The sequence below is a fragment of the Chanodichthys erythropterus genome, chromosome 21 (assembly GCF_024489055.1).
Source record: "Chanodichthys erythropterus isolate Z2021 chromosome 21, ASM2448905v1, whole genome shotgun sequence".
NCBI lineage: Eukaryota > Metazoa > Chordata > Actinopteri > Cypriniformes > Xenocyprididae > Chanodichthys > Chanodichthys erythropterus.
In genome coordinates this window covers 5699701-5712495 of record NC_090241.1, presented here as the reverse complement: position 1 = coordinate 5712495, position 12795 = coordinate 5699701, and the positions used below count along the sequence as shown (strand labels likewise).

Genomic DNA, 12795 nt, shown 5'->3' with positions numbered 1-12795 from the left:
CCAAACTTTGTCTTATGAAAATGTCATCAATTATCAAAGTGTTTAATATTCAGAGTATCTTGTGTATGTATTAAAACACTTTTATTGAAGCTGACACAGCTTACCCCAAAGCATCTCACACAATTTACTCAGCGGTTAAATATATTTAATCATTTATGGTTAAACTTTAGCCAAATAATGAACAGTTTTGTACACAGATAGATATTTTTAGACCTGACATTTTACCTGCCAAGTTGAAATTTAGACATTCAAAAGATTTAAAAACTGCTTTATATATATATACATATACATATATATACACATGATGGGCCCTATTTTAAATAAATGGTCACTTAACATAGCATAGACACTTGTAGTGAAAGAAAAAAACCTATGCGCTCATTTTTAGTAGGTACCATCAGCCAAAAAAGTAAAATAGATCACCTAAAATAAGACCTTTTCCATTGCTGGATACAAATTTTTATGTCCTTCGTATATGTGTGAGAAATCGTCTAGTTTTAAAATGATTACAAATTTGAAATATAGCTGCAAGCAGCAATTCGGGGCCAAGCCCCAGTAGGGGCAGTAGCGCAATACGGAGCAGGAAGAGCAAAAACAGCAGAAATTGAATGTACATGCAAAACATCTGGTTCAGAAGGACAGGTGGAAATGAAATGAAAATCAATAGAAGTTCAGAGAACGAACACGGAATGAACTAAAATACTTGTATCTCATTGAAGAGGAATAAAGATTAGCACAATCCTTATTTGGATAAAAAAGGTATCAAAATGACTCATTACACACAATTGTATAAAGGAACCCCACACAAGATTCGAATCCACGACCTCCGGGTCCAAGGTCCATTTCTCATCTCATTGCACCACTGTGCAAGTGAATGTTTCCACACCTGCCGAAGTTTATTAGTTCATGTGAAAATGAACTCAAAATGAAGAATTCTTATAAAGCTGCACTTTAGATCATTCTGCAGCTCATCATGCTGTAGTGCAATACAGAGCAGGAAGAGGAAAAACAGCAGAAAATGAACAAACATGAAACAGCTGGTTCAGAATTACGGGCAAGAATGAACTCAGAATGTACATAAGCTTAGATGAAAATGAACACAGCATGAAACAAAAAGCATTTATTTCTAATCCAAGAGGCAGTAAAGGAATCAAAACACACTATTTTATAAAACCGCTCCACCTGGGATTCGAACCCACTAACTTCGGATACAGGGCTCTTCAGATAACTGGCTTTACACATTGAGCTACTTGAGGATGCACATTCAACAGACTGTGGAAGAAACCTTTTAGTCTAACAAAGAATTCACAAAAAAAGCATTACTTAGCATGCTATCCATATTAGCATGCTAAGCTAACTTAATGCTAATGAAGCTCATGGTTAACTTGATAACTGAAGAGCCACATTAAAGAGAATGACAACTGGTTAGCATGCTAAGCAATTAGCATGCTAAGCTAACTAGCATAAGACAACAAACACAAGCAAGGTCACATTCAGAGATGAATATCTTGGGAATGGTAGCGAATATCAAAAATCCATTCAGTCATCGAGTCAGCGGCTCGGTCCAAAGATCACCTGAGCTGATTTTGGACAAAATTGGACAAAAATTGTAGGAGGAGTAGCGAAAAAACTGTTTTCCATTTATTTCAATATGGCGGACAGGTACATTTAAGGAAAATGACAAATGACACATCGTCGGAATCGGCATAAGCCAGGGAATAAAATGACAAAGCATACACATTTTGGAAAGTGTTTTCAAAAGTTATAAGTGGTTTTGCAATAATCATTACATCTGTGGAACAGTAGGTGGCGCTGTGTTGAAACTTCTCAGGTACCTTCAGGACCTTCTAAAGGTCATACATACCAATTTGTGTGAAGATATGTCAAATTGTTTAAAAGTTATTGCAATTTATGACAAAATTCAAAATGGCGGACACGTGGTTCATCCGATGTTGGCGAATTCGATATCCTCGGATTCGGCATGGCACAGGGAATCCATAGACACCAAGATCTTGATTTTCTAATAAAGTGTTCAAAAGTTATTGGCCAAAATAGCCATTTTTCAGATCTCATGACCTGTAGGTGGCGCTGTTCCCAAATTTGGCAGGGAACCTCAGATCATGGTCTTGATCAAGTGTACCAATTTTAGTTTTGATTGCTCAAAGTTTGGCCGAGATACAGCCTCTATAGCAATTTTGGGTCAACCTCGTTAACTTCGTGACATCATAACTTTTGAACAAAGATGAATAAAAAAAATCTGTTCAGTCATTTCTGTGCGGCTCAGACCAAAGATCACCTGATCAAAGTTTGGACAAAATTGGACAAATTTTGAAGGAGGAGTAGCGAAAAAACGGAATACTGTACTTTTCAAAATGGCCGCTACTGTAATGGGCGGAGACTTAATGTAAGAATTTTAATAGAATCAGCATGAAGAGACGAATCAGATGTACTAAATTGTATTTTTCTAGAGCAAATGGTTCAAAAGTTATAAACTTTAGAATGTTGAATTTTTGAACTGGTGGTGGCGCTATAGAGTTGGTCCTAGAGACTCCAAAATTGGTCAGATTTCCAGACATGACCATCACTACAAGTGTGCCAAATTTCATCATTTTCTCATGTTCCGTTGATAGGGCTGCCATAGACTCCCATTCGGGAGGAAGAATAATAATAATAAAAGGGAAAACGTACAATTACAATAGGGGCTACAGCCCCTTCGGGGCTTGGCCCCTAAAAATTGAGAGCTTTCCTTCCACCTCTGAGTATATACTCATCACCTCTAGATTTTCTTCCTTAGAAAAAGCAGAAATGAAGACGAGCAAAATGAGGTGTCAAATTTTTATTAGTATTAATTTTAACATTAAAACCTTTTTAGGGTTATGTGCAAAGTATAAATCATTCCAACTCATGTTGAACTGGTAGACATTTTAGTAAATTTAAACAAACTTTACATAATCCATCCATCAGTCTACTCCCAATACCTCAGCAATCCCAAAATGACATAAAAGCTACACATTATTAGTCTGCATTTTGTTTTGGATATACGTTTTTAGGAAAACTGATGTTTAACACCCTCTAGGTTTGATCCTAATTTGTATTTCTCTACTACAGGACGTGTTTTAGCAGTGTATTAACTTACAGCAGAACAGAATCTTTCATTTAAAATAAAAATCTAGACAAAAGTGTAACTAGTACAAAAATCAATTCTATGTGTATTCTTAAATGTAATTATTGGCCATATATCACAAATCTCTAGTCAAATATATTTTCCAGTATATAATCTGGTATCTGTGACGGTTCACAGTTTTAAATGCATACTAAATATTTAGTGCATCTTTTAAAGATTTCATTGTACATTTATCTTCTGTGAATTCTTCCCTCTCCCATGGTCAGCTTGGTACTAGTTATTCTGTCATACATGATCCCACACACCCTGTTGGAGACTTTAAACTCCCTGATTAACAAAAACCCAGACACAAAAAACATTTACTAAGAGAGAGAGAGAGAGAGAGAGAGAGAGAGAAAAACTGGTCCGAATGTTTGCCTAACACACAAATATTTCTACGCATAATATTGCTCTTTGCGTTCATTCACATTCTCTCTCTCTGTTATATTGATTGTTGCTATACAGAGAAACAAATGAGAGCGCCACACACTCCCACGCGCACGCACACACACACACACACACACAAACAGGGGAAAACAGGAAGAGATTTAATGCAAGGAGGAGGGGTCAGAGTGGAATTCGTCAAAAGTGGTTTATCTTGTTACCCAGCTGTCTTCTCACCACTACGGCTCACAGATCAGCGTCTCCACCACAAACTTGTTCTCAAAGTGGAGGATCTTGTGGCAGTTGAGAGCCTCTCGCTTCTGGATACCTGTAAAAAAAAAAAAAAAAAAAAAAAATGGTATGTGAATTTATGTGTCTGGTTTCAGAGCTGTATATTTGAAAATTCTGTGAACACATTCTAAAATATATATACACATATATAAGTTTGGAGATGCAAGGATTTTTCATGTTTTTGAAAGAAGTTTCTGATTCTTCTCACCAAGGCTGCATTTATTTGATCAAAATACAGATAAATAATAATATTCTGAAATATTATTACAATTTGAAAACTTTTCTGTTAATATATTTTAAAAAGTGATGTCCAGCCTAGTAAAATTGACATATTAACACTTTTTTAAAATCTAATATTTAAATAGAAAGGGTGAAGCATATTACCTATTTGTGCTTGGAGTCCATTTTTTTTTTTTTTTTTTTTGTGAAAATGCAATAAAACATGCCAAATTGTGCAGACATAATTTGTGGCCAGGCAAAGATTTCTGTCCCATTTCTGAGTGTAATTAGCCTAAAAACCAATGAGGCGCTCGCCACAAGTATAGGTAGACAGTTTGTGGGTTTACCAAAAACGGTCTCTCTGCGCTCCAGTTTGTACGTATCTTTCCCTCTGCAGAGGCCGTAGATGAAGTAACCCAGCTGATCCACATGATCTACCTTCCCGGTCACCATCATCTGTTCACGGACAAGGTAGGATTGCGGCAGGTATGTTCCAGCCTGCAAACACACAACCAAAATTACACTGTCACATGCTTGCAAAGCCTTGCCAGTTAATCAGCTAGACAGCATTTCTGGTCATTGTTCAAATGTCTATACAGGCAGCTCACTAAGTTGAGGCAGACCAAAGGCTACCTCGACAAAGCTCTGTTTCTGCCATTACCTCGATGTTGTCCAGGAGCTCCTTGAAGCTTTTAGGTGGCATCACAACAGAAGTGTTGAGAGGAATGACATAGCATTTGTTCAGACGCAGATCCAGATAGGCTGTCAGTTTCTAAGAGCAAAGAAGGAAAACCAGCATGTTACTATTTTGGTCGTTTATTTTTTGGTTTTGGGAATCTAATGGGCTATATGCCCAACGTGTCTCTCCTGGAATTGTGTGTGCACATATGGCTCCGTGAAGGAGAGAGGGAGACCAACACTGGCTCTCACCCTGTTGAAGTCATGAACGATGTCAGCAGGGTCACTGTCACTGAACTTGGGCACTGGGATGTTAATGAGCTCAACCCCTTCGTCCTTTAAAACCCTCACTCTCTCCTCAATCCTCTTAGATGCGGTTGGCAAATCCATCCCGGTGTCCTCTTGGCTGTCCCGCATCCTGTAATTTTCCTCACGGTAGTTCACCCCACAGAAATACATCTTCTCCTCCTGAAGACCATAATTATAAATAGACACATTCTTTTACCACGATCATATAGACACACTTCATTCTCTGATTGTATCAGCATGTTTAAGAAAACTGAATTTAAGACATCAATGCTTTTTAAGGTTTGCACCAATTTTGTAGGCAAAGATTTAAAAAAATATGATATAGTTAACTGAATAGTAAGGTTTTAACATCACATCAGTGCATTTTGAATGAATGCCTTCATTGACAAGGCTGGGTACAATAAAATGCAATTTCTTGCCTTTCCTGAAAAACGGTCTCAGAGGAATCATAATTTGGACCAAACAGCAATTGTTACAATGTAGCTTAGAAACATTTAAAGGGTTAGTTCACCCCAAAATGAAAATTCTGTCATTAATTACTCACCCTCAGGTCGTTCCACACCTGTGGGACTATCGTTCATCTTCGGAACACAAATTAAGATCTTTTTTAAGACATCTAAGAGATGTTTGTCTCTCCATTGACTGCATTTGCAACTTGATCTTTGACGCATCAAAAAGTTCATAAAGACATCGTAAACTATGGCTATCCATATGAATTGAGTGTTTTAGTCCAAATTTAATGTATATAATAAACAGATTTCATTTTTTAAATGTTTGAGCTTCCGCAAGAGGTTTGTTCTTGTGCATCATTCAGGTTCGGTTGAGCTTCGGTTTATGTTCGCTGATCAATGTTTATCAATGTTAAAAAGTTATGTTCCGAAGATGCACGAAAGTCTTACAGGTTTGGAATGACATGAGGGTGAGTAATTAATGACAGAATTTTCATTTTGGGGTGAACTAACCCTTTAAAGGTATAATAAACTGCTGACAAAATGGGCTTTTATTAATCAAGACTACAAAAAACAGTGAAAAAGGGCTGTGGAGTTTCCTTTTGCCAAAAACGTCCACACTCATAATGCACTTTTGATTTTGGCACCACTCCTCTGTCAATCTGACTGCCCATGGGGATACATAAATGCAGATGTTCAATCAGTAGTTTTAACAAAAGCCCTGGAACTGTCAAGTGTCTGCCGGCTGATGCAAACATTACATGTTCGGGGTCATCCAGAGGACTTTTGCTCCCAAATAAATGGTACTCTTTCTTCATGCACACATTGCTCATTTACAAACTAATGACACGATAACAATCGTCAAAAAAACAATCGTGTCACGAGATCTCGCGAGACTAATACGTGACGAGATTTCTCGTCGAGACGAAAAGTAGTCTCGTGATGTCGCCATGACAGAGTGTTAGGATGATTAGGAAAGAATATGCCACCGCTATGTTTACATTACGCCTCCACTGTTGTTTTGCTTTGTATTTAAATAAAAAACATTTAATTCAGTTGGATAACGGATGCCGCCGCTCCATATTTACAGAGTTATGCGCGATCGTGAAAGTGAAAGTAAACGCAAGCGCGCATTCAAACGCGATTTCAATACCCCGCCTTTTTAAAGCGGCTCCCTGATGAATGCAAATATATCCCAATATGAAAGCTATTTTAGGCTGGGCAGTGTAGTTGTAACCATCTCTTAGCTCTGTATCAAAGAAAAAAATGGTCTTATTTGCACTTTAAATATTTAGAGAGTGCGATTATGGTTGCACTTAATGTAAAGTGTTACCATAAAAATAAGATTAAGAGAAAACTGTTATTCATTTAAGCACAATCAGTAAGGTTTCATTTGTTAACATTAGTTCATGCACTGTGAACTATCATGAACTAACAATGAATGATTATTTTATTAACTAACATAAACAAAGATTAATAAATACTGTGACACATATATTGCTCATTGTTAGTTGATGTTGGTTAATACATTAAAGTTGTAAAGTGTTACCATTTTTATTTCTATGATCGGTTTGTGGCAAGGAGTTCAGTTAGGAGGTCAAAAGATGTAGAAGCTCATAAATCATGTACAGTAAGGTCTGAGAGACTGAAATCATACAGGAGAGAAGCCAGTCAGTTGAGTTAGTGGCAAAACCTTTTACAGTGCTTGAGTATTGTTGTCTTTTACTGCATATGATAATTCATACTCAGAAAGTAGAACTGAAATGACATTCATTACAAGATAATTATTTAAAACATTTCAAATACACCTGCAGAATATTTTTTCTAGTCATGTATTTCGCCTTTGAGGATTTCTTAAAAATAGTGTAAAAATCTTGTCTTGTCTCGTGAACTCAATCTCGAGTCTCGTGAGATACCCGTCTCGTCACACCCCTACTAATTAGCATAATCAAGACGTGTTTAACTTAAATGAATCTGTTTGGACTTTATTGCCTTAAAGAGTTTATATTTTAATTCTGATTTCTCATGTGGTGCACCTGATGGAACTGGTTATCTCACCTCTGTGAAGTAATACCTGTACAGGTAAGCTCCGCCCACAACCACACCAGAAAGAATAAGGGCCAGACCTAGACACATGCACCAACACCAGGCCCTGGACTGCTGCCTGACACGCAGAATGTCCTCCACATCCTACACACACACAGGAAGAAAAATTTTATTTTTTTGCTAATAAGTAAAATTATGTTCCTTTAAGCAGTTGGTGACTTCAACAATACATGCTACATTTACTTTTTAGTTAGCCTTGGTGTAAACATATTACATATAAATTATTTTTTTGATTATATATGGGCTCAGTTCACACACTATTTCATGACCCAATGTGTTCAGAAACTACTGCCGGGAACTGTGTTTGTTCTTGTTCCCAAATGTTTAAATTTTCCCACAGAAATCCCCACAGATCCCGGTCACTACTGCACCTACATGTGTTTATCTGTTTTAAACGTGAGAGTTTTCTTCGATTTTAAGTGCAAGTGTGTTTAGCCTGGGTGTGGCTTTGTTCAAAACAACTGCACTGTGCGCAACAGATACTGGGAAATTTCCAACCTCCCTCCAGAGACCAGAGACAGGAACAAACATTCTGCATGATGCAAAATGAACAAAACAATAGCTGACAGTGAATGATGAACAAGGATAAAAGTGAAAACAAAAGACAATTCGGCACCAAATCATTTTGGTCCTTGCTTGTTTTTTTGGTCATGTTTTTCACATAAAACATAATGAAAGCAAAACAAGATAAATGAGCTAAGTTTCCTGTGTTTACAAAAGCTATCATATTGTAGACTCCAGGGAAATTATGAGCAACAAAAGTGGGTAACTTTCATCTGGAAACGTGTATAATACACATACAAGTTTACAGGTGTGTCAAGTGATGCAGTCTGTGCTACTTTTCCCATGACAATGCTGCAATTTAAAAGGAGTTTAGTCATCATTATCTCTCCTCTGGTTCAGTAAACACCGACCTCATGATCTTGCACATATATTTTATTTTTGAGATTGGGTCTGTTTGAAAATGATTAGGGCTGAAACCACTAATCAATAATGAAAACAGTCAACTAAAAAATTTTGTTATCAATCAGTCAGGTCTGTGGACATTGAACTTCCATCAGTGTCAAATACTTTATAAAGCAAATGATCACATCAAACAGAGTGAAACAGGAAAGGGAAAATGATATAAATAAACAAAATTATTTTGATAATGTATAAATATATGATTATTTCTTCAATTAGATTGGATAAAAAAAAGCTAGTTTAATCTTTATAACTCTTAAATTCAAAAAAAATTTCCATTGTTTGTTTATAGTATTTGTTGTTAAACAATTTAGTACATGTAATACTTTATATACTGATATACATACATACATATATGTATATATGTATGATTTGTGGTAGTAACACTTTTGCAGTGTCCTTGTTATACGTAACATACTTACTATAGTAACAATTATACATAATTACCAGCAACTAACCCAAAGCCAAGCCCTATAGTAAGTACATGATAATTAATATTACCGGTACTCACTATTGTTTGTGTAATTACACTATACACCTTATCAACGAGTAACCTAATGTTACTCTATTATAAAAAGTATATATCAGATGACAAATACAGACAGTCACGGGCGATCCACACTCCAATCCAGAAGGGGGTGCACGCTAATACAATGCTGTTTGCAAACTTCCACAACAGGAAAAAGAGTTACGAATACGCAAATGACTTGAGCGCTTGAAAAAGTCCACTATGTAGTGCGCACATGTCGAATGAGTCTTGTGCTCATGGACAAAGGAGAAAACTTTGAAAAACTTGCGCACTCAACTGTGCAGGAAACGGAGCAGAACATGGGAAATTAAGTATAGGAGGGTTGGGTTTAAGCTTTGAATGTTTAACTATAGTTTCAGAGGAGCAAATTGCAACACTCCTAATGCACAAGTTTTATTTTTCATCATTCTATATATTTTGTTATTTTTTCACGAGATGACAAAATAACAAAGATGCTGTGATTTGCACTACTGTCTGTTAAAATAAAAAACCTAGCACTGTGGATTTGTTCCTTTATCAGGTAATTTAGTTTCACTATAAACTAGCTGATTATTAGCATGCATATTACTAGGATATTGGCTGTTTATTAATACTTGTTTATTACATCCCATAATCCTACCCAAAACATAAACTTAACAACTACCTTCTAACTATTAATAAGCAGTAATTAGGGGTTTATTGAGGCCAAAGTCATAGTTAATATTTAAGTTAATAGTGAGATAGAGAATTGGAACCTAAACTAAAGTGTGACCATTTTTCAAGTGTTTCCATATTTCAGCTTTTCATTTCAATAAAATACAGAAAAGAATAAAAAAAAAAGTGGCTTTTATCTGATTGACTGATTATCTACAGACACCCTAAATGGACAAGGTGGTGGGAAAAAAATATGAGATGGAAGGAACAAATATATTGAAAAACTTTTGTGTTCCCCTGAGAAATGTTGCATTCGCTCCCAAAACATTTGTATTCCCCAAAGAAACTTTGTGTTCGCTCACAAACAACTCAAAAAGGTTTGTGAGTGAATGCAAAGTTCATTTGTGACAGAAAGCAAAAGCATTGAAATATAATTTTTCCCCATCACCATGTCCCTTCAGGGGCTCTGTAATTATCACAATAACAGTTACAAATATTTGCAATAGGGATGTCACAGTGAGGAAAGTTTCAGACTGGTAATTAAACTTGCGTCAACACCGGTATTATGGATAACACCAGTTTGACGATTCCTGATCACGTGTACTCTGTGTATAGGGAGCACATTTTACAAGATAAGACGCTCAGGATCTGTTGCGCACCAAATCCTCTGCCATTGTCCTGTCAGTCATCTCACCTTACTCGTCACGTGATAAGTGAAATCTGACTCCTGCTGTGACTCTGCAGCTCGTGCTGTATACATGGAGCAGAGCAGCTGCTTTATTTGTAGTGTCTGTTGTCTAACTAAATTGTTATTTCTGTAAAAAAAATAAAAAATAATAATAAAATTTAAAATAGCCTAATGAATAAGCCTAATTTGCACCAATCATAACTCAAAAAAAAAAAAAAATCATTAATAATGCTGTTTAAGCAAATATTTGAAGCTACATTCAAATGATTTTCTACTGAAAATAGTTTGACTTTGAAGTTAGGCATAATCTAGGACACCAATCCAAGCTTTAATTATCTGTGAAGGCAAAGCATCTGCACAACATGAAACGCAGCCAAAATCATCTCAATGCAATGCTCAATGTTAAATTCACTGCTTGTTACATTTTATTTTAGATTTCAATTCTTTATCTATTCAACCACATGCACAGATCTTATGGTCATGTGGTGTTGTGTTTGCATGAATGCACTTCCTGAAACAAAAGGTGATTCAGGAGATTCACTCTTTCACGTTTACACACCTGTTATGAACACACTCCGCTTCACCCTCGCACACACAGACACACACTGCAGATTACGGCTTAGCCTTAACAGAGACCGTCTTTGTTTAAATAACCAGAGCCTTCATGAGTTTTTCCAAGGGACTAAGATGGCTGTTTCTGGTAGTTGGCCACAAGTTCAGTGAGGCTTTGATCACCTGTGTGACAGGATTTCAGACCACACAGCACGATCTTTACAGATTATCTCACAATGAACTGATACCTTTTAACCGATTTAGATAAGCATTGGTGTCTGATTGCCAGAAATGTTTAAAGGTAAGGAGCCTTGCTCCATGGCATGCATGAAACCTTCTGAATCCTTTACTTCTACCCTAAGACATATGCCTGCTGAAAGACTCCGTCTTAACAGCATTAGTGCAACCGAGATCAGGCTGCACCATTGATCTGATCACAAAGGCAGTGTTACAGCAGACACAACACTGTCTTATGAATGATTCACGACCTCTTCTTTTTCTTCTTCATTATCAACCCAATTCGCACACTAGGCGCTGACTCATCCTCAGTGGCAGATGATGATCGTATTTGAAGAGCAGAAACAGCCAGACGGTTCAAGCATCTGAGTGGGAGCTGGTCTCACACTTATGAAAGTCTCCCACGATAAGCTGGCTAAACATGCCTTTTCCTCTTCCTGGTTTTACTATGTTTACGGCTGCAGCAGGAAGTGCAAGGGACAAAACTAGACATGTTTACACATCAAAAATTACACTTATTTAAATGCAAATTTAATCTTAAATGATTTTTTGTTTAATTTACAACATTGCAATGGCTGCACAGACATACAACATTGCAATGGCTACTAGATGAAGCATGTAAAAGTGCAGTGCATGATTTTATGTGTGTGTGTGTGTAATATATATATTACACACACACACATTATTTATATATATATATATATATATATATATATATATATATATATATATATATACATACACAAACACACATCTTTGCACATGCATTTCTTTTCAGAACACTACATGGGCATGTATCAGGTATCAAGAAGGAAAACCTCTTAAAGTGCAATGCAAGCGTTGTGCGTATATATTCTGATGTTTGTGTTGAACTGTCGGCCATTTTCCTGTAAGCTCAAAGCTGTCTGACTCTCGCTCAAACACACACACACACACACTCTGAAACAAGGCAGGAGATGGCTTCCCTCTACATACACAAAAACAAAACTGTCAGACAAAAATAATCGTATAGTCCTCACAAAACCCAGACAAACATTGTATAGGTGTTTCAGTCACATCATATAAATAACGTCTTTTTTCGGTTAAAATACAGGTGTTTTTGTCACTTTGTGTATTTTGCTGTTTATGCACTCACTTAATGTTGACATATGTTTATCGATAAACTGTGACTGATCGCTACCACGTCAAATAAAGACGTTATAAAGAACCGTTTGGCTAAAAACAACGTTGTTTTTAATCACTTTACGTTAGCCGGTTAGCGTTTGTGCTAACAAAACTCACCACATCTTGAGGGATCAAAGCTTCATCCTTCTCCTCCTTTTTTAAATCCTTCTGCCCGAGAGCGGAGTTGAAAGCGAGTTTCACCATATTTTGCAATTGTTTTTTTCGTCTATGCCTTTTTCATCGAACTATGGAGAGCTTGGCGAAACCGACGACCTCTATGTACACTGTTCTGCCTCACAACTTGCTGTGGCGCATTTAGCTCCAGATTCAGGCTGTATGTACATCAGTCAACGGGAAGGGGGCGCTGTTTCCCCCAAATTTTAATATCCACAACATCTTTTGTTTCTGTTTAATAAAGTTGTATTAATAA

General features: G+C 36.7%; 1 protein-coding gene across 1 annotated transcript; it reads right to left on the bottom strand.

Moving 5' to 3' along the window:
* Positions 1–3165: 3165 nt before the first annotated feature.
* On the bottom strand, positions 3166–12685 carry itm2ba (integral membrane protein 2Ba). Its single transcript, XM_067373166.1, has 6 exons — positions 12483–12685; positions 7552–7683; positions 4988–5203; positions 4719–4829; positions 4405–4555; positions 3166–3875 (listed from the first exon to the last, which is right to left on the bottom strand). Exons 1-6 carry the CDS (start codon positions 12567–12569, stop codon positions 3787–3789), a joined length of 786 nt encoding a protein of 261 aa, XP_067229267.1. The 5' UTR covers positions 12570–12685; the 3' UTR covers positions 3166–3786.
* Positions 12686–12795: the final 110 nt, after the last annotated feature.